Genomic DNA, 26,748 nt, shown 5'->3' with positions numbered 1-26,748 from the left:
ATAGTAGAGTGATTATTCTTAAGCATTATTTTCATAGCATCAGGTTTGTATCTAAATGACACAAGAAGGGGAAAAAGGTACTGCAGTCTATGTGGAGGATTTTTATGGTGAAACTCAGAGACAAGGACATGTTCTAGTCTTTTTTTTTTTTTCCCCTAAATTCTGTGGATGTGCACACAAAGAAGAATCCATTGGCTTCATTTTACAGGTAAAGTATTAATAAGGTGCTGTCTGGCAAATGGGGTGGGAAGGGCGTCCTTTGCGTGTAGCTCAGCAAGGCCAAAAATGTGTATGTGGGAGCTGGGACTGAATGAGGGCAGATACCAGCATCACTGCGGGAAGCCGCAGGGACAAGGAATCGCCTCCCGCTGCAGCAAAAGTGGGTCAAAGAGGGCTGGGTATTCTCAACCCTCAGCATAGGTGGAGTGAGACCTGGGCAGCAAGAGACCACACGGTCAGTTTTTAATGCTAGACTGTGAACAAAATTCAGGTAAGGGTTTTACTGGCATTAAAAACTTTCAGCTTGAACTCATTTTGCCCATGCCCCAAAGGTGGCTGGGTCTGAGCAAGCTCTGACTCAGAGGCTTCACAGTTCCCGGGGTGTCATCTTATCTCAGATACAAGGGCTTAAGGCTGGTGCTTGCCCATATATCTTAGCTGTCTAGAGTGAATGTAGGTCCCCACAGAAGTCTATGCAGACAGTAATGTTTAGACTATAGGAAGGCAAGTGCAAGCTTCATTCAGATGTTAAAAAATGTATATCTGAAGATCAAAATTAAAGGCAAGGGCATTATTTGAGTATTGTCCTTATTTGTGCAAATACAGTGTATGCCTATGCTGAAGAAAGACCAAAATAAACAGAGATAAAAGGTGGTAAACTCTTAAGTCTAATTCTCCTCTCTCTTTTCTCTTATTTAATGAATTCAGTTTATGTGAGCAATGAGGGGGAAAAATGAAGCTCTGAGAGAAAGAAATAAAAATAATAATGTTGCTTGGTGACCTCTGACCTAGTTAAATCTTAAGTAAAATGTGTTTTTCAGGTCCCATGAGTGCACATATTTTGGGATAAGATTTGAAAGCGTTCCTAAGTTTTCAACTGCACCGAATACGCTTTACCTCTTGTTTTTCCCCAGGCAGTTAGAAAACATACTGCGTTTCTTTCTACCATCAGACTGGTTTCAGGCAAACAAACTGGTTTTACACGGTCAGTAATTGTTACAGGACTGGAAAACAAACAGAATAATTAAAAGATCCTTAGAAAAATTACCATCAGCTTGTTCAGTCTTCATACTCAGAAGGCTCTGCATGGAAACGGCGTGGGGAAGGGTGGAGTAGCTGATGGTGCCTTAAAACTGTATAAATGGTTGTAAGACGGTGCCTAGTCATTTAGTGAAAAAAGAGGTTCCTTACAGCAACTGAAATTCTCTGGGATGTTTGTGGGCACAGTCACAGTGTGACTGTATTTGCAGCATAGTGCTAGAGTGCTGATCTCTGGTGTGCAGTGTGCACAGGAACATGTGCAAGCCCAAGCCCAGCCCCGAGCAACCCTTGCAGGTGGTGTGAGCCTGACTTATCTCAGATCGTCCCTGCCTCAGAGGTCATGGACTTTTTCAGGGACTTCACAGGAGGAGGGAAGGATGGATGGATGGATGAATGAGTAAATAAGGAGACACAGCTGAAGTTGCAGAAAATTCCTTTCTCCTCTGGTTACGTGGGTGATATAGCTGTGGGTGACACCATGCAGTATCTCGCACATTACTAAGTCTAGCACCTCAATAAAGTAAATACCGAAATAAAACTCTTCCTCATTACAACATTGTGCCTGGAGGCTTCAGCACTGGAATAAAGCTCGATACGGAGCAGATAGGGCCCTAGAGATGAAAACATTGCATAGGGAGGTCTTTGCTTTGGACTGCCTGATCCCTTATTGACTTTCGGATGTAGATGTGAAAAGATGGCGTGGCTTCTGGAAGGTGTATCGTCAGTCAAGTGCAAACAGTTTTGGTACAGTGAAAGTATGTCTGAACAAGCTGTTAAATGAGATCTACCACTGTCAGGAACCTACCCTGTGAAGGTTAGTTCTGATTGTGAAAGAGAGTAAAAGGACCTGAATGAACTCCAGATGTTCAGTCAGGCTAAAATGAACCTTCATAATCTCTTTTCAGGCCCAGAATGATTTTCAAAGTATGTGATGTGATAGCTAGTTAGATCTTCAATGTCCAGTTAAAGGGAACTAACAAATTCCCCTGTTCCTAATCAGGCTGTGCCAGGGCTGTGAGTCTCAAGACATTTCAAGAGAATGAGAGACCAAAGGGAATTGACTCTGACCCATCTTAAAATAAAGATTTCTCCAGCACAAAAATTTGAATGAAACATGAACACAGCAGTTCGGGAGGGTAGGAGATGCTAACCAGCTCCTGTGCTGAAGCTAGTTGTGCCAATGCCATCATCATAATTTTGAACTCTATCCTCCAGCCCTCTGAAGTCCAAGATGGTGATCTCAAACCTCCACTCTCACATGGTTCCATGAAATTATATCCTGCATGAGTTCTTTCCCCTATAAGAACGGAAATCAGTTCTGCAGCTTCCAAAACTAGTTTGTTCACTTCTCAATAAAGTCCATTTTTATCAAATGAAAATTGAAAGACAAGAGGAGATTAAAGTGAGAAAGCTTGGATTGGTGGGGGGGTTTCTTGGTATCCGGGTTTCTTGATGTCCAGGTTTCTCTACGTTTCTAGTGCTGTTCCTCTAGTACCTTTATCTTCAAGGTTGTATTTAGCACCTCAGGTCTAATTCTACTGGTAGTATGGCCCTCACAGAAACTCTGGCTCCTGTTTGGCCTGCTGGTGTGACAGTAACCAGGCAAATATTTTTGAACTACAGCAAAAGAGCATTGCAGCTTCTGCTTCCCCAACATCAAGAAGCTAACTTTGTTTCTACCTATGCTCCTATTCTGCACCAAGGAAATTCTACATCCATCCTAAGATGAGACAGCACCTAAAAAACCTATTGGCACACAAGAAAATGGCCTTCTAATGGGATTGCAATGAACACAGGGTGGACACTGGCACCTTCTCAGAGGCCTCTGATGTCTGGGTAGGAAAATGAACAGGAGAACAGGGAAGAAGACTTCAGAAGACATGCCAGAATATGGAGGACATGACATTGAAAGGGAAGTATAAAGTCCCAAACAGCACACATCTTCTCAGGAGCATGGCACATAAGTCACCTTGGACTAGACTTCTATTGAAACCAGTGGTCCTCCTCAATAGATCAGCCCTCCTTTGGGGTGATTTTTGTCAAGATCTTCACAGACCTGCATCAGTTCTCTGACAAGTCTTGTCTATTGCCACAAAATGCAGGTATAGGAGTAGCAACCAGTCTTCTCACATCATATTTTCTTGGGTGATCTGTTTTATGAATAGTGAAGATTTGGAAATAATAAGGTCCACAAAGCAAGCTGAAGAGAAACGTAAAGAAGGAATTTAATGAAGCTGAAAACAAGCAAAGTTGATCTAAGCCAGAAACTGAGGGTTATGATGTCCATACCTGCTATTTATGGCACCTCACATGCAGACTGTGTTCAGATGGTGAGTGCTGCTGATGCAAAACTGCCTACAGTGCTATAGAATGCATGTATCTACAGTGCAAATGTGCATAGGGCACCCAGTGAAAGAGGAACCGAATGACATAGTTCCCAGCACTAGCAAGAGTAAAACTGGTGGAGCATGAGTTCCTTCTACTCACCTGAAGTCAGTGGGATTTTGATTAATCAAGCACCAGAGAACCTGATTTGACATTTAAGTGAAACTGTTCTAAGTTCATTAAAGCTGTATCGTGACTTTTTAAAAAGAAGTTTCCTCTCAGGTCAAACATGAGCTTTTCATGATCTTTAATCCATGTGTGGTGAACATAAGAACAAGAGGGAAACCAATGAGTAAGTAGAAAAGTTTCAGGAGCATTCCAAAAGGGAACAAATAACGTTGAAATAACTGCACACATTTCAGAGCAGACTGCTCAGACATCTAAGCAAGACACTAAAGAGAGCTTCAGGCAATTACAGTTACGCACATGATTTTTCACTATAACACAAGCAGGATCTGGTTTTACTGAGCTGCTAGCCTGAAGCCATGCCAGGCCATGAAACATGCATGTGGCCTGGCCTGAAGCACTGCCAGGGAAACTGGACCCTTCTGCTTGCTCCTTGCTCACAGGCCTCAGAGCTGAGCAGGAAAAGCCTCCAAGCAGAAGATCATCCAGACACAACTCCCCTTTAGTTTGCCTCCACTCTCCCTGCTTCAGTGGAGCTGCTTCTTGGCAGGTGGTGAATGGGAATTCCCCATGACCATCCCTCCCATCCTAACTGGTCCTTGCCTTCCCTAAGCTGTGTAAGAAGCTCACAAGGGTTCTGCCAATGGGGTCATTCAGCAGGAGAGATGCTCAGAGTTCACCCTTGAATAGATGCCTATACTAATACCCAGAGGGACTCTCACTCTCTCATATCACCCACAATCACCCCCGAGAGCCAACTCCAGGCTAAGCCAACTTCTGCCTTCAGAATAAAGGTGTTAAGGGTGGACGACTTGGACTGAGATGGTACCTGTTCAACTTCAGCAAAGCAATGTCTGCTCCACTTGGTTCCTTTAATACTTTTTGAACACTTTGGATTTGCAGGGATGACTCTGCTGCATTGAGATTCTGTATCCCAAGAAACACCCTGTAGGAAGAAGGCTCTGTTGACCTGGAAGAAATGACAGTGGCAAGGTTATAGATCCATACCTGTAATCAGGAATATCACTCTTACAAAATTCAGTGATTTCCCTGGAGAACGGCAGTTAACAAGATGGTCAGGCTGCTGCTTCTGACCATAGACACCTTCATTTATTCTCAGGGAGAAGGAAATTGTGGCTTTTTTAAAAGTTTGATTTTTATGATGGTGAAAAATCCCATGGGCTGTAAATAATGTGGCATCTTCTTGCAGTGTTCACAACTTTTAAAGCCCTAAGGGTCAGCTGCTAGCCACAGTTTTTCCAAGTGCAATTAGCACCAGCACATCATTAGCACTCATTTTTGTCGTGCTTTGGGGTAGGAGACAAGGCAGATGATAGAAGTAACCTCTGTTGTGCTCTGCTGCTGTTTGACTGAGACAGGAGCAGAAGATAAAAATCAGCTTGCTGGCAAGGAAGACAGGAAATAAGAGGTAAAGAAAGTGCCTTATTAGGTACATCTTGCTCCTCTGTTGATTTTCTCACAGATTTAGGAAATGCCTGTCACTTGTTCTAGCGGATACTCACTCTTGCAAGCACTGAGCTGCAGTAAGGACCCACTGTGGATGTATCAGAGTGCCAGCACAATGGTGCATGTTGGTACTAGAAGAGAGAAGACAATCACATTCACTTAAGACTGCATAGTCAATTCTCCACCATCTATGCTGTGCACAATGGGAAATATTAGCAAACGAGCAATATGCCCCTTATTCAAACCTTTTACCAGTCACAGTTTGTCTTTTGCCAATAGCAAGAGAAATCAAATGCAGATTTTCAAAGGACAAGCTTTATTTGCTCCAGAACATGAGAGACATGAAAAGAAATTTAACACTGAGGTGAAATTTTTGCAACAGGGCACTCTTGCTTTCAGGAATTTAATAAAAATAATTAAATTTCCTAACAATTTCACTTGTGATGTAATGGGTTTGTCCTGATTAGCAATTAATAAAAGGATACATCCTTCTGATTTGTGGGGTTGCTTTGGACTGGTTCTTTAAATAAACCTTACTATGGACTTTTAACTTTTCTTGGGATAATATTTATTATGGTGACTGTCAACAGTTCTATAGAAAGTTTCATTAGCCTTTCTGTAAGCACCTTTTCATCTTCTGTTTAGCCACTCTCACTGTGACTGGGGAAATGCTATGCATAATTGTTTTTTTTATACTGAGAGATGATGGTCTTCCTATGGCTTCTAACACAGCTAGGGTGGTCACAGCATCAATTTACTTTTGAACCAGATTGGATGCTGAGTGAAAAGGGATGACCACAATCCATTCGTACACATTGCAGCTTGGTAGGTATATTCCTGGGCTTAAATCCCCCACTGCAGAATGCAATTAACTGTCACTATCCTCAGTGGGAATTATTCCTTCCCCATTTCAGTAAATAAAGGTGTACTTAATGTCTGCAGTTCAAGTTTGCCCACTAGAAATTCAGGAGAAAGTGGGGAGTTTGGGATTAATGACCCAATAAGTAGCTATCTGTGGACATTATGATTTAAAAAAAAAAAAAAAAAGTTTATTTTACATGTGAAAGCATTTTAGATAGAAACCAAGGCCAGTCTCCAGAAGCATATGCATTGTTTCCTGTCAGTCTCTTTCTAACGCCCGTTCCCTGTGAAACCCTGGTGCTCACGGAAGGTGATACAGTCTGGAATACCAGTACCTCATCCTGAGACTGACGTGCCAAGGCCAAGACCCTGGAGATGCGCTGCACATGCTATATTGCTCACAGGCTCGCTCACTCCTCATTAGGACTTTTCCACAGTCATGCTCAGAAGAAGCTACAGAATAAAAAAAGCTACAATGGAGAATTTTAAGCAGTTCTGTAATGCCATCCACAGTACAATCAGATTAAAAAGAGAAAGGGATAAGACTTTTTTTTATCTTCCTTAGGCTTTCACTCCTTACATTGGTTAATAGAAACTAAGGGTAAAGAAAAAAACAGAACCTTTAGACTCCATTATATTATCATTACCTTGAGCATTTAAACCTGGGGCTAATATATCACATTTGACGTGACAAAATATTAATTTACCTGGAAAAAGATTATTAACTATGTCAAGTATTTGGATGTAGTCAGATAACATAAGTAAAAGCATGAGCCCCACCCCCAGGAGAAAAGCTGTAGGGAAGTTGAAGGGAAAAGAGAGCTAAAGAAAGTGGAAAAGTTTATTGCCCAGACAATAATAACAATTTCTAAATTCTTTAAAACATTACAGTCTACACCTTGGTTGAGTTCAAACCAATCCCTAGATTATAAGTAAAATTAAGTCAGTGTCTCCTTGTCATAAAATATTCCAATTTTGCTCTCACACTGTTCACTCTACTTTCTTCTTAATCCGAATCTCTCTACAGTTTTTAAAATGGATTGAGCTTGAGTGCTCAGTAAGGACCCAAGTAACTCTTTTCAGAGCTGCATATGATGCTATGGATGTTAAATTTGTTAGTTGCAGTATGAGAAAATTAATAAAGTAATCAAAGGGAGGAGAGTGTAAGGTTTCTCTACACCTTAATTTAAAAATCTAGTATTCAAAATCTGTTTTGAAAAGAGATCAGATCTCAAAGTAAAGCTCCACCACAGCAGTTTCAGGGAGCAGGTTTTTACAGCTGTGGTATTTGTTGTTTTTATGCTATTCCTTATTCTTTTTGCCTGTGCAGCTCTTAGGTCTAGTTGACAAAATTAATGTGTGCAATCATAACGTATTGCTGCTTAGAGGAATACGTTAGATGGCCAACATGAAGAATATCACATACTCCTGAGGGAGTGACCACTCTTCACTATTTTGTATTTATACACTGTCCAACAGAGCAGGGACCTGGCCTCTGGATGTTACTGTAGTAAAAATAATACATGAGATGAAGAAGAAATAGACTTTCCATATCCCTGCCAGATACATTTAAAAAAAAAAAATTCTGTCAAAATGCAGGCAAGGAAGGGAAGAGCAAAGCAAAGGAGATGACTGCCGGGTGTGTCAAGCAGTGCTCCCAGTACATTACAGCTGTTATTGATGTCCCCTGCCAGGGCACCACAAAAGGTAAAATCTCTTGCTGCTGAATTTTTCAGCAAGCACTACACCTGCTCAGTGTACCTACTATCCCAAAATACAAAAAAAGAATTAAGGAAAACTGTGTCAAATATCCAGGACCAAATTTACTCCCTACCCCAAAAGAAAGGCAAAATATCTAGGGACAGATTATTTTAACATCCAGATCAGAATAAAAATTAAGTCAGCAGAGAATGAAAAGGGTTTCAAAGGATGTAATCTCTGATGCTCCCAACTAACAGGAAAGGTGGATCAGCAGGTTCTCAAAGCATTAGTCCTGCCACAAAGTGCATGGAAAGGCTAGCATGAACGTCAAGGAAATCCTCTCCTGTGTTTGAGGAGCCCAGGGAAGGAATACCTCTCTTCACAGCTCCACTGTATATGTCAAATTCAGCTAGCAACTCTGAGTGCTTATCTTCACTGACAATAAAGAGCACACAGATTGTTATCTATGAAATCTTACTGATTATTCTTAGCGCCAGGTTATCTAAACTTTGGCTGACTGTTACAGGTGCCTGATTGTGTCAAACTTCCATACAGACCGAAATTCGAATCTAAAGCTACTGCCTACTGTGGTTTTTATGGTTGGATTGAAAACATTTTGTAACTATCATAACAAGTTGTAGAAAGGGAGGACAGAAGAGTCTTCAAAGATAATTACAGCAGCGTGGGATTTCGCAGTACTCCCATTTTTTTTCTGGGTCTGTTGTGAAGCACCAAACACCATTTACATCTCCATCAGGATTCCTGCAATACTGTAATAATTACAAAAACAGAGAATGAAGACTCCAAATGTTAGCCACAGAATAACAAAGTCTGTAAGTAAAAAAGTGTTAACTAAAACTTTGAATAATTTCCCCCAACTACTTTTCCACTGGACATTAAATGCTTTCTATTTCCTCTGATCACAAAAGTCTTTCTTTCTTGCATCTCAAAACCATTAGGTGAAATTAGAAAAATATGATAAAATTGCTGTCATTTTCTTCATCCACCAAGAGTCTCCCTAGCTCTAGTGCTTTTTAAGGCTTCATGAGAAGTTTGACATAGGATGACTAAGTGCTTAGCACTAAAACATTTCTTGTTGGCCTAATCCTTCTTACCCTAAAGTCAATGACAGCAAGTTAGGTCAGCTCCGAAAATTTGCCAGAAGCCTGCTTAGTTTGTGACAAACAGCAACAGGCATCGCTTTGGGGTTTGCAGAACTCAGGGAAGTGCTGATTTCTTTTGTGCTGCTTGCCTGCCAGCGTCAACCCCATGGTGTACCTCTGTGTGTGAAGTACCAACATCCTAGGTAATATAAAATGCATTCTTCCCTCTTCAGCACTATTATAGGTCTGGGCTATCAACGAGATTACTTCCAGATATGCTTAACCTGGTCTATAAAGACTGAACATGAAATGTTTACTGAGGCGTTGTGGAGGAAGAAGACAATGTTCAATGACACCAATGGCATTAGCAGCTGTTTACATTTTTATCCAGGCCTGCTCTTGGATGAGTCACAGGAGTGAAATATTTGTGGCTATGAGGTTTCTGTGAACTCCACTCTTGACAAGTCCTGCCCCTTCCAGTTTTTGCTATGGTGCCACGATAGTCTTTACCATTACCGTTAATGCAGTCTGTGCAAAAAGAGGAAAAGGAAATTATTGTTAGCTGCTGAATCTGTATGTGGTGATGGTAAGCAGAACAAACCAGATTAAGTACCTTTAGGACCTGCACACTCTCTAGTATCTACAGCAGAAAGACAAACAAAAATGTACCCTCTGATGTGATCACTTAGTTTGTCAAGATGGATGTCTTCCTGGATGTCCAGAGTAAATGAATTGGAAGAAATTTCAAGGAACTTCAGGCTAAACATTTTCTGTAACATATTGCAAATATCTGAAACAACTCCAGGATTCTTGCTGAGTTGGTATCAGTAAGCACCTTCCATGAGAGAAGCATATTTCAGAGTTAGCAGCCCATTAGACTGAAAGAGCAATTTTTGCTGCCAAGGACATTGTTTCAGGTACTTCTCCTGCATGTGAGTAAGAGTACACGGCTCCATTTAGGAACCTTTTATCCAACCCTGCCACCTTCCTTTGCAAAGTAAATAATCTGTGGAAAGCTCTACCATACATTCAGAAAAGTCACACAATTTTGATCAACATGGACTATTAATTAAGGAAGCAATGAAGCAGGATAGAGCAAAAACTTATTTCTCTTGATACATACATTTTGCAAAACATGATTGCCTATGAACAATACAACAAGCTAAGGTCAACCTCCTGAAAACATAAAGCACACCACAAGCAAAATTCCTATAAGAACAACATTCACTGTGATCATATTTCAATAGCACACAGCTACAGAAACACTAGAAATTTTGTCTATTTCCCTCTTGTTCCCCTAAATTAAAAAGTTATCCTGCAGAATTCACTGTAAAATGTTACAGGCTACAGGATATGAACTGACTAAAGAGTACTTGCTGCAAAATTGAACAGTATGCAAATGAAAGCTGGAGGAGGGATGTGACTTATGTTGCAGCTCTACTCAAGAATAATTTTGATATATTACTGTTTCCTTTACCCACAGACTCTACAGGAGGTGATGCTTATAGCCAGCTGTTACCAGATGTGGTGGGTGTAGTCAGGCCAACATTTTGTTCCGTTGTTGCAGGGGGGTCATTTGTTGCGGGCTCTTGTGTATGATCATCACACCTCTTGAGATTGCAGTACTCCCATGTCACGCTGGGGTCAGTGGTGAAACACCATGGGCTGTTATCACCGTCTGGGTTTCTACAATAGTTGTCCCTCAAATCCCTGCCAAAATAAGTACCATAGTCATGCTGCATAAGACTGAAAGTAATCATAGGAATATCTTGCCAAAAAGACGTGGATCTGTACTATGTAGATATAAATACATTTATTACTTTTTTACTTATTGCCAGATATCCTATTACCAGAAAAACATGCTGTGATACAAGTGGAGAGTTATATTTCACATGTACATCAGAGTCATGAATATATTCATGCACAAGGAAACATAATTCAACTACTGGCTTAAATTCTGGCTGTAATATGTCAATGTGCTGAGTAGCTAAATAAATGCCCAATCTGCCAATAATTTAATTTCTAACTATATATGTATAAGCATACACAATTGTGTGAATGTGTGAATTAGTAATAAATATGCAGGAAGATCCATACTGCTGGTGGGCAATTATGCTTTTCCAAAATTCTTATTTTTAAATGCCAAAGGGTTCTTTCTCATGTTCAAAAGAATGGCGAATAAATACTTATGTAAATGACACCCCCCCCCAAAAAAACCCACTTCTACTGAATACAGTGGGAGCACCCCCATGTCTGTGCTTGCTGGGGCAGGGGGAAGTAGAATTTCTCTCTTCAATAATTTGCAGAGTTGCAGTATTTCCCCATCGTGAATCACACCACAGTCACAGAATAAAAAAACTGAAATGCTTTTTTTCTGAATATGCCAGAACACATTAATTCCACATTTTCACAGCTTGATTTCAATTTTTCAAATGTTTGTGAAAAACAGTATCCCCTCTGAGGATGTTCCAGTTTCAATACATCAGTATTTTTGTCGCCAAAATATGACTGAAAATTTAAAAAAAAAATATTATTTAGCATGACATCATAAAAAAGGCAAAAAAATAGAAAAGTATCAACCTTCCTGCTTATACTTGTAATTCACTAAGCAATGATGTATTTCCAAGCAATTATCATCTTGTTGCTTTCCTACCCTTATTAAAAACTGGCACATTAGTAATTATGATTAGCTCTCTAAGTCATCGCTGATCCAGTTTTTTAGTCTGAAGAAGACAAATCAAGGGGGAAAATTACAGTGTATGCAGTTCTGGGTGCCCAATTCCAACTACAAAGAATATTTAAATGGTAGTTCTAATCATAATATATCTGACTGTGTGTTTTGCAGCATAAATGCTGTGTTGTCCCCAGATGAAATAAGTAGAAAGGCCACCACAAAGGTCTCAAATTCTTAAACAAAATGCATGTTTCAGCAGATGCCCAGACTCTGGATACAAGTCTCCCAGTGTTGGTTACAGAAGCTCAGATTTAAGAGTAGAGGGACACAGCTGTATTTTACTCAGAATTTAAATAACAAGAAAACACAGTTTTTAAAAATGAGACTAACAGAAAATGTCTCTGCACTTTAGAAATATTCTCCTTTATAGATACATTCCCTGGCAGTGTTTTAAAGCATAGATAATACAGTCAACAACAGTCATTGTCAGATAAAGCAAGAAAAGGTGATAGAAACATACGCATTTGGGAATCTGTCCGGGGTTTTTTCATGCCTGTGCGGGAACATGGAGTTCCAGGCCTGGCATTTTTTTCCCGATGCAGTGATGGAAGTTGTGCCACGATAACTCTGGCCTTTGCCTCGGTAGCACTCCTCTGGCAGGGGAACTTCCATAGGCACATCTGCAGCAAAACCCAGAAACTGGTCTTTTGCATCACGATTTTATGTTCTTACTGAGTAGGCAAAAGAAAGCATCAAATGTACAGGATGACAAAAATGAATGACTCGTTTATACAGACTGCATCCAGTGAGAGCATCATGGCCAGCATGAAAAGTGGAAAGGTATTTCCAAAGATATTTAGAAAACTTTCACAGATTACCCTCATATGTCAGATGTCGTTCAGTGGAAGGTTCACCACTCAGTTTCATTTTGGTATATGTGAACATGTTTGAATTGAAGATCAGAAAGGTCCCAAGAAAAAATCCTCAAAGATTAGATGCTAGTGATTTTGCCCCTATATATTTCTAAAATAGAGATTATGTTAAACTTTAATGTCTCTATTATCCTTTCGATTGCACTAAGATTTTGTTGTTCTTTTTCGTGCTTAAATGAATGGATGTTTCAGATGAGATTTTTATTACTTTGGAAGCTCCTGTCCTCTCTTTTGTGGCTCCTTTCCAAAAATGGGACTTCCTTTTGTTTAGCACTGTTTCATCTCTTTAAACCTGTTTTTCATTTTTCAACTAACTTGCTAAAAATGCCCTACCTTTGGAAAAAAAAAAGGAATATTAAAAAAATAAATCTCTTTCATCCTGTAATTCTTCTGTTGGGTCAGCTGGTGATTTACATCCTTCACTGCACTTCCTTAACCATTGAAAGTCCAATATTTGACAGGTTTTGTAACATGCCAAGCAGAAAAACAGCATTAACAACAATGACAGAGTAACTGAAAAAAGATTTAACACATTTACAATGAGAAAAAATAAGTCTGTCACTATTTTAAAGTCCTTATCTCAAGTATGCTCAACTACTCATACCAGCAATTCCTTGTTCTGTCCCATCACAGTGGGGAATTGCACAATATTCCCACCGAACGCTGCTGTTGATGGTGTAGCACCAGGGCCTTTTCTCTCCACCAGGGTTTCTACAATAGTTTTCCTCTAAGCCCCTGAAACAGAAACACTGGCTTTAAACTACTCATAGAAATCCAGAGGAGTTGTGTGCAAGACTATTAATAAATACTGCATGCAGAACTCATCTCAGCGGTTACATTTATTCTTTTTGGAGATTACTTCATGCACCACTATTTGGGGATTAAACAACAGCCTTTAAATTTACAGGCTAAATGCTGATGATATATGAGGAACTTTTCCAATGCTTACACTTTCCACTCTTGTTTTTGGGGCCAAGATGAGGCAGGAAAAGCTGACTTCCAAATACAAGCCATTGGTGTACCTGACCATTATGGTAAGAACCAGGCAAGGCTGGATGTCACAGACTGATCCTGGAAGCATGTGCATATGAGCACCAGTGCATGCTGCTCTGTGCCCTGTGATAATGGACAGGGTTTCACATGCCCAGGAAAACTTGCAGGCTCCATTTCACAACCCACAGGATCAAAATACAGAGCTAAAAGCCTGGTCAGTCCCAGTTACCCTTACCCTTTGATAATGCTCTGCAAACCCAGCTCCTCTGACCTTGGAGCACAAGGATCTTGGAACTTGGAGCATTGCTCTTCAGAAGAGTAACACATTGAAAATGTGCCAAAACACAGCCAGGGGATTTTTAACATAAAAGTAGTAAATACTTATAACTGCAGTGGGATGTGAAGGAGACAGGTGAGAAAAGCACACGAGGATAAAGTAGCTGATAAAAAAAAAGGAATGCAGAAAAAAATGAAGAGCAAGACCTGAACAGAAGTAATGAGAGCTAACAAAAGGTGAGAAAACAGCTTATCAACATAACTGTGGAAAACCTGTGCTCCTCTTGCCTCTGCATCTGGATTGATAAGGAATAACTATGTTCTGTGGTATTTGTTAAAATGATGAGGCTCAGCGTACTTGCAGGGATATCTGTCAGGAATCCAGCCATGTCTGTGAGGAAACTGCGTGTTCCAGTGTTGACAGGCATTTCCCGATTTGGTGATGGCTATCCTGCCTCGATAGTCTTCTCCTTTCCCTGAAAGACACTGGGAGCCCAGGCCAGAGACTGGTGGGTGCATAGCTGTAACAGGATTACGGAAAAAAAAAAAAAAAAAAGAAAAGAAAAGGAAACACTGCTAACTAGTGCTTTCAAATATATTTTAAACCCCTTTGTTTTCTGTAATGTCACACATGCATTTTTTTCTTTCAGCAGAGATAACATTGGTTGAAAGCCATGGCAAAACCAAACATTTTCACAAGCAGTCGGGCGTGCCAGATAGATGTCCTGTGTCTGTCCTTTTACAGCAGTCAGTAAATAACTTTCTGGGTCGAGTCAGACTTTGTGCCTTCAGTCCCCTGAGAGCAGAGCTGGAAAGGCCGTAAGTAGTCCTGTACAGTCTTGTAAAAACAAGCAGGATGAAGGGAGCACAATATAATACACATGGGTAGGGTGGAAGGGCAGAAAGGATAAGGATAAAGGCCAAGACAATTGTGAGAGAAAGCAAAACAGCCTTCAGAGCTGAGCCTCTGGAGTCAGTTTATTGGGAAAGTGGGGCAGAAGGAGGAGTGAAAGAAAGTGAATTGGTCTGGCACGTGGGGAACAGCAAAGAAAGCAAGAGTAACAATCAGAGGCACAGAACCTGTGGAGGGCAGAGAGAAAATGAATCTACAGTGCATACCTACTATATATACTTTGTATATGGAATTTCCTGAGGAGACAAGTATGACTCTAAAAGGTTGGTCTGTTCCTTGAACTTTCTTTTAGTTTTAAGCACAAAATGGAGATGCTATGGTAACTTTCACAATTTACTTTATCATACCAAAGTCTATAAATGGTCACTCTTCCATCTGTAATTGAGCATACTGAGGTGAACTACGTCTAGCAAACACATGCTAGAGCTGCTGCTTAGAGCACTGGCAAGTGCAGATGCATCAGAAAGCAAGCTCTAGAGATAAAAACACAGAAATTTTTCTCAAAGTGCAGTCCAGTTCTACAAACAGCAGTGCTAATGTCGTTCTTTGGTGCTTTGGAAATGTCCATATTTAGCGTGCTCAGCTTAATGGGTCAAGCTAGCTCACTGATAAGTCAGGTTTTTCTCCTGAGGTCTGAACTTGTTTCTCAGGATTCATCCCTTGCTGTGCTGGCAGTGCTGGCTGTGCTGGCTGAACCCAGGTAAAATATCACAGTATGGCCACATGGTTATTTATGTGTTTTCCATGAGTTAGCAGGTCAGCTGAAAACTACCACCTGATTTAACCTGAATGCCTGCCTCTCAGGTAAATTGAAAAGTAAGGTGGTTGAAGATAAATTAGGGTTTCTATAACATTTTTGGCATTATTGCACTTTGCGACACCTGCATCCTCGCTGACATTACATGATTTTATGTAACAGAAATTTAGTGAGTGATTCTGCTTATTAATGTGCACTTTCCCTGGTTCAGAAGGATTTCCTCAGGTTACTCAGAACTGTGATTTCTTGTCTTTCCACTCCCTGCATCATTTTAATGAAAAGAGCTACCCTCTGGAGTGATCTCAGGAAATCAGACTCACTGCAACGAGGAATGTTGCAATATTCCCAGCGTTTAGTAGGGCTGGTAGTGAAACACCAGGGCCGAAGTTCGCCATCAGGATTACGGCAATAATTCAACTTCAGATCTTTCTCTGGAAAACTGCACATTGAAAATGAAAGAGAAGCTTGTGAGTCAGCTATAGCCGGCTGTAGCAATTAGGCTGTCTGCAGGCAGGGTCTCCCAGGTACTGTGGGAATGAATTCAGCTCCGAGCGTGACTCACTGTTTCGGGGTAAATCCATGCATATGAGGCTCTTGGGTATCCCAGTGCTGGCACTCAAGCCCAGACTCTGTTCTGGAAACTTCTCCATGGTAGTCTTCACCATTACACTGCATGCACTCCGTTGTAGGGCCTAGGCCTAGGCAGAATGAAAATAAAGCAAGGTTCACACCAGCCTGTGAATTCTGATCCTGATCTACTCATGGAGGACTACACTGAAAGGAAAAGAGGGTTTTGCTCCAGCTAATGATGAAAAGAATCCAGAATACCATGCATTACAGCCTAGCCAAATGAATAAATCTTTAGGGAGGTCATTTGGAGGGAGGACTTTGTTACATATCTGTATGTACTGATAGCAATGGGAGTTCTGTACATAACACAGCACTTGGGTCAATCTTTACTCTTGTTAAAATTAAATAAATTGCTAGGGGTAAGAGCAGGACAATATCAGCAAATGTTTAAAAAATTTCAGTTCCTCCATATTTACAAAATTACTTTGATAACTACAGCCAATTAGGAAAACAACCTTTGTGTTGAGAACTTCTTAAGTTCCAGCTTGATCTAAATTCACATTTGAAACCAATCTGCAATATTAAAGCAAGAACAAATAGCAGGAATAATATTACCTACTTGAACACTCCTCTGAAAAACAAATATACCTTCTCCAGTGTGCATGACCTGGCCCTCACACTCTGGGATGTTACAGTAATCAAATCTGGTAGCAGAATCTGTTGTGTAACACCAGGGTCCACGTTCATCCCCATCAGGATTTCTGCAGTAGTTTTCATCCAACCCTGCATTGGGGTGTTTTTCAGGTGTATAACTGTAACAATATTAAAATTCTATTTTAATTCCAGTAATTTAGTGGAGCAGAAGGGAAATGTCCAACTTGCTGAGCTAGCTGTGGGCTCTATTCATTCACAGTAAAAATGAGAGAAACAGATTCCCCATTGTAACCTGTAAATGAAATCTGAAAAAACATTCCATAACCTGCCATTGTTAGTAGCTTTCTCCCTAGGTCCCAGCTGCCAATGATGAGTGAGCTTACAGCCTGCAAGGACTATGACAGTCTCAAAGGACAATTATTGTCTTTAATACTTACATCCACCTGATCTAGTCAGCTCTCTGACCTGTGGCTCTGTCATGTATTTTTCTTAATGGAGCTACTTTAAAAGTGGAGCATGTCTAGAGACTATTCACCAAACACAACTGGAACCTAATTTGCAAAGATTTTGAAGCAAATGACCATAGGTCTCTTTCTATAGTAATCCTCTCAGAGAAGACTAAATAGCTTTTAAACAAAAAATCTAACCAAGTGCATCCAAATTTCATTAGAATAACAGCAAAAAATATTTTTTTTAAACAGATAAAACTCCAACATAGATCAGAGAAAATAGGACCTCTGCTTCTACACTTGCTTCAGTGAGCCCAGTGGCAGCCAGCCCTGAGAAATCCCTGCCTGGGCAGGTCCCTTTGGCACTTGGATGCTTTGCTGTATGTTTCTTCTTGACTGTCTGGATGGCAGGCAAGGGGTCGTAGAGCTGGACAGATATTACTGCTTTTTTTTTTTTTTCACACCTCATAAAGAAGAGAGAAATTGTGGCCCTACTGTCACCAATAGCAAAATTTTCATCAGGTGTTGATAAAAGAAGGATTTCATCTTCTTAAGAGGCCCAGCATTTAGACACAACTTCTCTAGCTGACAATGCAACCTTTCCTATCCAGATCATTGCAGTTCTCTGACAGTAGAGTCAGAAGTAACAAGACACATGAAGATAAAGTTGTCTTAAGAAGTCACCTGACAACTGGCTTTGATAACATGCACTATAAAATTGTTTATACATGGGAAGTTGGGGAAGCTTGGAAAAGATTCAAAACAACATGAAGACAAATATAAATAAGGACGTACTTTGGGTTGTGGGGTGTTTTTTCTGCCCACTTCTGGCATGGAATACCCCTCCAAGTTTTGGCTTCCATTCCTCTGTAGTCCTTCCCAATCCCTCTTCTACACTGTAGAAGGTAAACTGAAATGGAATTGGCTTTATTAATTCAATGGTGTTACAATATTGCATCTCTTGAAACTGAGAATCTGCAGGTACAACTCTGAAGTTCATAATGAACCATGTTTTACCCATGTTTTGAACCTCTTGTGCATGCAAACACATATGTGATTCCATAAGGTATTTTAAAACAAATTAGTTACCAACTACTAGGCAACTACAGAGGAAAATTCCTGAAGCATTTTTATAAAGCTAATAAAACCTAGTTAAGAAAACAGATATAACAAGTTACAGTTGTTTTTGACATGTATAAAATACATGCTTATACTATCATACTACTGGGATAAAAAGGAAGGTCTTTCACCAGCAGCTGGAGATTCTTTGAAATGCATTGTTCATAAGCACATTCTCAGTGTGGGTGTCATGCAACTATCCCTTCAAGCCAGAAAATTTTTAGTTATCAAAATATGTTTGTCACATAAGTGGTCCCCAAAACCTTTGATTCCTCTTAGCCTCTGACTCCCAGGTACTTTCTAGTGGGATTCCAAGGCAGACAGAATGCAAAGCATGTTGATGATGCTTTTATTGGCAACAGACACTGAAAAATCTCCAGTTATTGGAGGGAGTGACCCTGATTTCCCCTTCCAGCAATTTGCTTGCACAAGAAGGATCCCCCTAAACCCCAAAATACAAAATGGAAATATTAGAGCAAGAACAGAAGACCAACATGATAGGAAAAGCTGAGCCTTGTTTGGACACCTTGCAATATTTACTGCCATCACAGTGTGTGGCTGGGACTACAAATGTTTGTGCTGTGTGTCTTACCAAAAGGGAGCTGCTGCCTGGTTGTCAGGGTACTACTACTGGAGCGCCCAAAAGTCTTGTCACTGCTGCTGCAACACTGATACCCCAGTAGCAGGTCTCATCATGACCATCTCTGGTCAATAGCCTTGCCCATGGACTTTCCGATGTTGCCAGGCTCCTCCTAAATGATTTTAGTTTGTCTAAATAAAAAAGCCGGACACATCTGACACCTGGGGAGAGGTGGTGGAGGCTCTGTATAGTTGGATCAGGAATGAAGACAAGCAACTTCCCAGTTCAAATGGCACATGAAGACCACCATGGATTTAGGCCTTGGTATTTGATCCCTCTTAAACAGCATTTTTAGTAACATGGCTTCTTTCTGTTTGACCCCCAAAGTCTCTTTTACTTTTCTGTCCTGTACAGGAGTTTGCTGTGCTGCCCTGTAACACCTGGTAGTCTGTGTTCCTCTGAAGAGGGATGGAATCAAAAGCCAAACTATATGTCAAGACAAAATTAAGTTTTGACTGAGGACACTGCTCTGTAAAGAAGGAAAAGTCTCTAACCAAGTTCTTAAGAAATGTTTCAGCGACTAAGTTCCAAAACTTTATTACCCCTACAAGAGGGTAAGCATCCCAGATGGCCACTGAGCTAGTAAAAATGCCATAGTTCTTAAACTCTGAGAGGCCAATTAGAACCAAATGAAAAGGCACTCTTGGAGGTGTGGGTGGGAAGAAATCTGACTCAACATAATGTAGTGAGCATAGCCCACAGAGCTAGGTATCTGGGCCTTGTGGATTATTCTTACTATTAACAAGGAAGATGTAATCAGAAGAGGATTCCTCATACAAGGTTTTGTCATTAACATAAGGAAAGTAAAACTATAACTGCCAGACAGATGTTCGTGGAGTTGCCTTTGTAACTATGGACAATCTGGAGTATGGTCTGCATGCAGATCCTAAAGCATCTGTGGTGGTGTAAAATGTGGGTGCGTAACATTGGGTGGCCCAGCACAGCCAGACAAACTCTTATACTCACAGAGGGATGAACCCTTTGGTTTTAAAGTAGATGTTTTGTACAGATATTTTGAATCCATGCCCAAGGAAAATAAGCTCTGGCAAAGACTGATGCCAGCGTAGCTGTTACGAACTCCAAGGTCTAAGTCAGGCATAGGTGTGATTGTACAGTTGCCGTGAACCTAAGGGAGTTGCAGAGTCACAAAATGTCCTGGAGATTGCTTTCTCCAAACAGAACAGATTCCATCATATCACAGCAGAAAGGAGTTTTACAGCAGCTATTTCCTGGTGCTAAGGAGTCATGGTGGGGACAGAAAACTTTCCTGAGGCTTAAGGAAACTAAATGCCTTTATTTGCAAATTCAAACTCAGGCTGGGTGACGCTGGTTGTGATAATTAGGTTGCTTCTAGGAAGGCAAGTCTTACTTTTACAATGCACTTTAACAGCCTTTTGAAAAATATCTCTGGTTTGAGGTGGATTGGGGCCATTACAGATACAAAATGCTGCTGTTTGGATTATCCAGAGACAAAGATGTTGGCAGTGGTAGCCGTGAGTTTCAGAAGAAATGAGATAGTCTTGTATTCCTGCTAGTGAAAAATACAAGGACGGTGACTCTACATTCTCTGTTTGAAAAAAACAGGCACTGTAAAAATTGTCCCCTGAAAAAACCCAAAGTAACCAACTCTCTGGCTATTAGAGCTAAAAGCACTTCCTGCTGAAGCAGGGTCTCTTGAAGAGCTATCCCTAAGAAGGCAGAGGTAGTATGTTGCATAGTGGCAGCATAGGAGCTGAATGGTGTAGCCAAGGGAGTCAGTGTGTGTCCCAGGTGTCAGGGGTGGGTCTCCCAGAGTGCAGAAGGCAGCAAAAGATGAAGATGAGACAGGCCGTCCCCAAATTGCTGCAGATCGTAAGAATGCTGGATGATACGCAAATGATGCCTGATAACTCAGATGAAAATGAAGAGTCTGTGAGGCAGATGGTTTTTTCCTTGCTAGTGTCTAGCTGCCTTAAGGCTCGGGTATATGGGTTAGGTAGTTTTGAAGAACCACGAACATTAGCACAAGGATAAAATAGGGAAAGAGAAAATAGATTCCACGTGAAGGGATTTGGCATCCATCACCTACTGTCCAAGCTGTGACAGTGCCTGAATGCAGCTTTCAGTGACGTTGATAGATGCTAAATATGAAAGAGACTTGATTTCTGCTCAGTCTGCAGTGGGGGTTGAGAAGAGACAGCCTCTACTTTAAATTATCAGAAAAGGTCTCCCAGTCACATCAAAGGACTGGCAACTCTGCAGAAGGGCTGCGGATGACTGCGTCTGCTCTGACAGCCCACACAGTGATGGCAGTGAAGGCCAGAGAGGTGGCTGCCTGCCGTGCCTAGGTGGGACAGAGTTTCACCCTGCAGAAGGACAGCAGGTAACCATGTCTCTGTCCTGGGCCTGACACCCAGACAAGTGCCTCCATTCATGGGAGACCCACTGCCATGACAGGCACCTACAGGGCTGATGAGCCGGTCCCTGGGTGTGAGGAACCAGACACAGTGTCTCCTCCTGCAGTGGACTCATGGGGTGACAATTTCCTTCAGTCCTGGTCATGGCCAGGAAGGAAAAGCTCCGCTTACAAGAGGATGAGGAGAGAGGGGAGCAGACCCATATCTCACCCTACAGTTTCTGTTAAGGCTAAAAAGTAAACAAGAAAAATCCACCCTGAAGCATGAGAGGGTGCCAAGCTAGGCCTTTTTTTTCTGCAGGAAAAGGTGGCTTCAGTGGGGGCACATGCAGCAGAGCTGAAGGCTCTGACTAAATTTCTAGATTACATGTGATCAGGAAGGTGAACATGGAGGCTGGAGGCACCAGGCCTGTCTTCCAGGGAATAGCTTTGGAGGAGGTGGGCAAGAAAGAAGAGAAGCCAAGCAGTGCTCTCTCTTTTTCCTGAGAGTCCAAGGCTCCTGGGTATAAAATCAAGTCTTTTGCTACTGACATGAGGATCAGATGCGTCTCTTCAGATGTTTCAGAATTTTGGAAGAGCTTGGACAACAGCAAGCAATGTACAAGGGCCCTGATGAAGTTAGGGATATTGTCTTGATTTGTACCAATTTAAGCCTGAGTTATTGTCTGGTTTTCTGTGACAGCATATAATTAGGGTCAATGAGAATTATTTATTCACTTGGGCTAATTTCAACTTAATAGTTAATGACTTGTGCATGTGTCTATTTGCTTTCAACATACGCAGAGGAATTTACAGAGCACTTAGTCCTCCTTTATCCTGTTCTTACCTCAAAGGAAAATTCCAATCACTTTTTACTTCAGTAAAAAAAAATCACATTTAAAATGTTGAGGCATTGGCTACACCCATATGTCTACAGATATTTCACTTGTGCCAGAAGTGATCTGGCTGAACCTGCTCCAATATTTTTCTGTAGTGGTGACTCACACATCAGTGGTCTATGAGGAACATGTGAAAAATAAAAGTGGAGAAGAAGTCTCCATAGGCTTTAGTCTTGTGAGGTCTGTTACTGGGGCAAGGGGGGACATGACTGTAGAGCTAAAGTCTTTTGATCAAAATGACTGCAATGGTGGTTTTGCCTTTTAAAACAAGAAGGAATCTGACCATAATAACACTCAAGAATCAAGCAGTACACTCCAAATTCTAGCTTTTAAGGCTTTAGTAATATGTCCGAGCTAAACATAAACTGCAAGGTCAGGAAAACTGGTGAGAAAATCCACTTGTGATTAACATAGAAAGAAGACACCAGGGAACACATATTGCACCATAAGAACAAAATGTAACTGGCTGATAATCAGCTAGAGGTTAAGCTAGTACTTACTGAAGATATCTGTTACAAACCAAGTTGCACTTGGTGCCGTGAACTTGGCAACCCATTATCCAGTCTAGTAGCAGAAGAATTAGGATACAGCTGTTTAAATGTTAACATTCTAGCTTTTCGTTATGTTTGGGTCAGATCTCCAGCAGACATTAATGAATTCGTCAGAATTGTATCAGTTTATATTAGCTGGGAATTTGGACGTGAACTGCTTTCTCTTTAAAACTTTGATATAGCAAAGGGAACCTGCCCCATGATTATTCATGCAGTTTCAGTTTTCTGTATATCTTTCAAATGCTTCAGAATTGTAAATACACTGAAAAGAATTGTCTTTTCAAACAAACTGAAATGTTCTTACAAGACATATTCACTATTGATCTTACACATCAGTTAGTAATAGGAGCTTTCTTTTTCATGGAAGACTCACTGAAGTTAGTGTTTGTGACTGCCTTATGTATGTTCCCACAAAACTTATGAAGATAGTCTAGTTAAAAAAATCTATTTATTTTTCCAGCTATATAGCATCTGTTCAAAACTTAGAAAAGCATTAATTAATTAATTCCACAAATAATCTTAAAACCAAGCCACTTATCTAAGCCTGGCCTAAAACAAGAATTAAGCATAAACAAAACAGCTTACAAAACATGAACATTTGGTTTGGTTTTTTTTTTAAGTTATAAGTCAATACAATATTTCAGTCAAATAATTCCTGACCGAATTGTTATACAGAAAATTAGAGAAGTGGTTACACAGAAGTAGATAATCCTGTAGTCTTGAAAATTTGTATGACCAAGGACTCCACTAGCTCCACAAAGCAGAGGACTGCAATTACTTAAAGGGCAGAGAAATGTATGATTTTTGCTTTGGAGTATGCTTATTCTGCCTGGTCCCAGTAATACATGACTAAAGGACTGAAATATAAGTTCAGATATAAGGAGCCTTGATGCTATATGTGAAATTCTCAGGCAGCTTCAGCCCAGTTCATAATGGGTGCAGGCCCACCTCACTGAAACTGTCACTGCTTGCAACGGTTTGCTCCAGCATGCAGCAGAGAATGCAAGGATGCAGTTAAAATAGGCTTAACATGTAAATGTGTAGCATCTTACTATATACATACTTTTCTTCTCATAAAGAACTGCATCCGTGCTGCTGAACGTCACTGTCATTTTGGCATTTTCAGCCAGTGTTAAACACTGTAGCTTTTTCCTGGTGAATAGGAAGGCCCTGTTGAAATTGAAAGGAAGCAATATTGACATAGGAAGCAATATTTTTAATTCAATTCAAATTATTCAACTTGTAATTATTTGTCTGTAAATTATTACTTTACTAGCACTTTCTTGTATCCACTTACACCTTTTAGATACTGCACTCAATACCTGAGACACTAAGAGACTGACATTTTCTACTGCTCTGAAGTGGCTGACTTTTTCAGGATGTATAACTACATGAATAAGTTACTGTGTGGGAAGCTTGTTACTGCATTGGCAAAATGTTATCAACAGCATCCTAGCTGCTCAGGTTACCGCCTTTCCCTACAATGATTTAGAAATAGCTCACTCTTCTTGTGTGAAACAGGGCAGCATCCAGCTAAAGAGACATAAGCAGCTCTCCACGTAACATTAGGTAAGAGCAAACTTGAGCATTTACTGCAGAATGAGTAATACATTGTAAATCCACCCTTTACTTGACCTTGTGGTAATTCATGGGTGGAGATAAGCCACAAGCTAAAGGCACAGTCATGGAAGACGTTGCTGTAGGCAGAGCTGCAGCAGCATGGGGATGTTGGTTCTGAGCAACAACAGGAAAATATCATTGATATGCAGACACCCACAATGACATGGTTTTAAGATTCAACAGAAATTACCTGCAATTAAAATTTCTTTCTGCTTCACATTTCTCTGCACATTCTTTTTCATTATTTGTCTTGTAAGACTGTTTATTTCGAGTAAGTATCCAAACACCATCTGTTCTTAAATAGTCATCCAGAATATCTCCTTTCACTACAAGGGAAGGAAAGGAATCAGACATTAAAAATGAGAATGATGCAGTTAAGAAGATCTGTGACTTTGAGTCCCATTTTCCATGTAGCATTGACAGGTGAGGCACCATTTATTTTGTGTAATTCTAGGTAAAAGATGATAAACTCTGAGGAAATTTCTGTCTCGTGACACAATCACAGCTGTAAGACCGGAACATGTCATAGGAAAAAAACAGCAGAAGAGAGATGTAGGGAAGGAGCTCTGAATGGAGTTATGTGTGGGTTTGAAACTGAGAACAAGAAATGTGAAACAAGAGTGAGAGGGACCGGAGAGAGGGACTAAATGGTGTCAAACAAACACCAGTCAGAGAAAGATAAAGGGAAGTGTTATCAATATTGAAGTTTTGGAGAAGCATGAATTGGGAGGATGTGAGTTTATGACCTCCCATGTGGATGGTGCAATCACTACAGTTTTACTGGTCACTGAATAGTTGTGTGTCCTAAGATGTCTTGCCCTGGAGCAAGACCCCTCAATCATAAAATGACTATATAGTCTTTTACAATGGCCACCATTATTTTTGTTGTAATGGGTTTAGCAGACTTACTAATAAATCTGTCAGGCTGCATCTCTGTTGCAACAAATTAACCCAAGATTTTAAATGAGTAAATCAATCAGTAGTATTATATCTGAAAGCCACATGTGTATAAGATGGTGTCATGGTTTAACCCAGCAGGCAGCTAAACACCACACAGCCGTTCATTCACTGACCCCTCAGTAGGATGGGGGAGAGAATCAGAAAAAAAAAAGTAAAATTTGTGGGTTGAGATAAAGACAGTTTGATAGGACAGAAGAAGAAGGAATAATAATAATAATAATAATAATAATAATAATAGAAGAATTAGAACATACAAAACAAGTGATGCACAATGCAATTGGTCACCACCCGCTGACCGATGCCCAGACAGTTCCTGAGCAGCAGCCCCTGGCCAGCTTTCCTGTTAGTTTATATACTGAGCACGTCATGTGATACGGAATATCCCTTTGGCCAGTTTGGGTCAGCTGTCCTGGCTTTGTCCCCTCCCAGCTTCTTGTGCCTCCCAGCCTACTTGTTGGCAGGGCAGTATGAGAAGCTGAGAAGTCCTCGATTTAGTGTAAACACTGCTTAGCAACAACTAAAACATCAGTGTGTTATCAACATTATTCTCATCCTAAATGCAATACACAGCACTATACCAGCTACTAGGAAGAAAATTAACTCTATCCCAGACATAACTAGGACAGATGTATATGATATACCTGCTAATACATTTAACACTTAGCTCCAAAATGTTGTTGCTCACAATGGAGTTTGCCATCTAATTGATTTTTTTCCTTTTATGGCTATAAAGATTCTATGTTTCTGTTCCTAATTTCTACAAAAGTTTATCTCCACATCCAGCATCAGGTTACAAAGTTACAGGAGTGATATGGTTTAATTATTTCACTTTTCAAGCTAGATTATTATTGACAGACACACAAAATTCATAAATGTTACAAACCTTTCTTTTATGCAAACACCCATATTAGGCTCAATTCACTGCAACATCACTCCAGTGTAATTAACTCCCATGACATATAGGTCATTCATCACCTACCTCCACATGACACATATTCATATAAAATAAAAGGTATTTGGGCCACTAATGAAAGTGAGATGATGAATTGCCTGAGGGCAATCTTCTGTGGCTGTTTGCAGAGTTGGCTCAATGCTATAAAATCGCATGTCTTAAGAAATCCCTGACACTGAGGCCTCCCATATCTAATCTTACTGTTACAGTAGGACTATATGGAGCACCGACAGCATACCAATTTCTCCTGATGGACTCAGCAAACAAGTGTTTCCTCTCCTGACCTTTTTCCTAAGCCAACTGAGGCCACTGTTCCAGAATTGCAGGGGACAAGAATAGGAAAATTTTACTTTCCAAACTTTATTGGCTCATCTTAAAACTATATGTTTGTCCAAAGAGCTCTACTTTGGATACCATTCCTTTTCAGTGATCATAAAAAAAAAGATTTATTTCAGTCAGTTTAAGAGTAAACACACGAGATTTTAGATGACATGCATAAGCTAAAAGGCAGC

The 26,748-nt window shown here is 40.5% G+C and overlaps 1 protein-coding gene across 3 annotated transcripts in view; it reads right to left on the bottom strand.

Annotated features, from left to right (window-relative positions):
* The window catches only part of LOC115344326 (plasminogen-like), a 33,559-nt gene that overhangs the window by 5,339 nt on the left and 1,472 nt on the right, over positions 1-26,748 (bottom strand). For 2 of the 3 annotated variants that reach the window (XR_005932960.1, XM_030021404.2), the window contains exons 2-17: positions 24,515-24,650; positions 23,768-23,874; positions 17,917-18,031; positions 16,667-16,830; positions 16,011-16,146; positions 15,769-15,887; positions 14,137-14,299; positions 13,114-13,244; positions 12,098-12,257; positions 10,423-10,613; positions 9,283-9,431; positions 8,477-8,570; positions 6,435-6,552; positions 5,295-5,369; positions 4,601-4,741; positions 1,117-1,223 (exon numbers count right to left, since the gene is read on the bottom strand). Coding sequence is in view for 2 of the 3 variants with exons in the window: in XM_030021404.2 (XP_029877264.1) it covers positions 1,117-1,223; positions 4,601-4,741; positions 5,295-5,369; positions 6,435-6,552; positions 8,477-8,570; positions 9,283-9,431; positions 10,423-10,613; positions 12,098-12,257; positions 13,114-13,244; positions 14,137-14,299; positions 15,769-15,887; positions 16,011-16,146; positions 16,667-16,830; positions 17,917-18,031; positions 23,768-23,874; positions 24,515-24,650 (2,106 nt within the window). In the remaining variant the exon portion in view is untranslated. The remainder of the gene's footprint in view (positions 1-1,116; positions 1,224-4,600; positions 4,742-5,294; positions 5,370-6,434; positions 6,553-8,476; positions 8,571-9,282; positions 9,432-10,422; positions 10,614-12,097; positions 12,258-13,113; positions 13,245-14,136; positions 14,300-15,768; positions 15,888-16,010; positions 16,147-16,666; positions 16,831-17,916; positions 18,032-23,767; positions 23,875-24,514; positions 24,651-26,748) is intronic. The other variant, XM_041125240.1, reaches the window with a different exon arrangement.

The sequence above is a fragment of the Aquila chrysaetos genome, chromosome 8 (assembly GCF_900496995.4).
Source record: "Aquila chrysaetos chrysaetos chromosome 8, bAquChr1.4, whole genome shotgun sequence".
Lineage (NCBI taxonomy): Eukaryota > Metazoa > Chordata > Aves > Accipitriformes > Accipitridae > Aquila > Aquila chrysaetos.
Note: the sequence above shows the minus strand (reverse complement) of the source record. Positions and strands in the feature narration are given on the sequence as shown.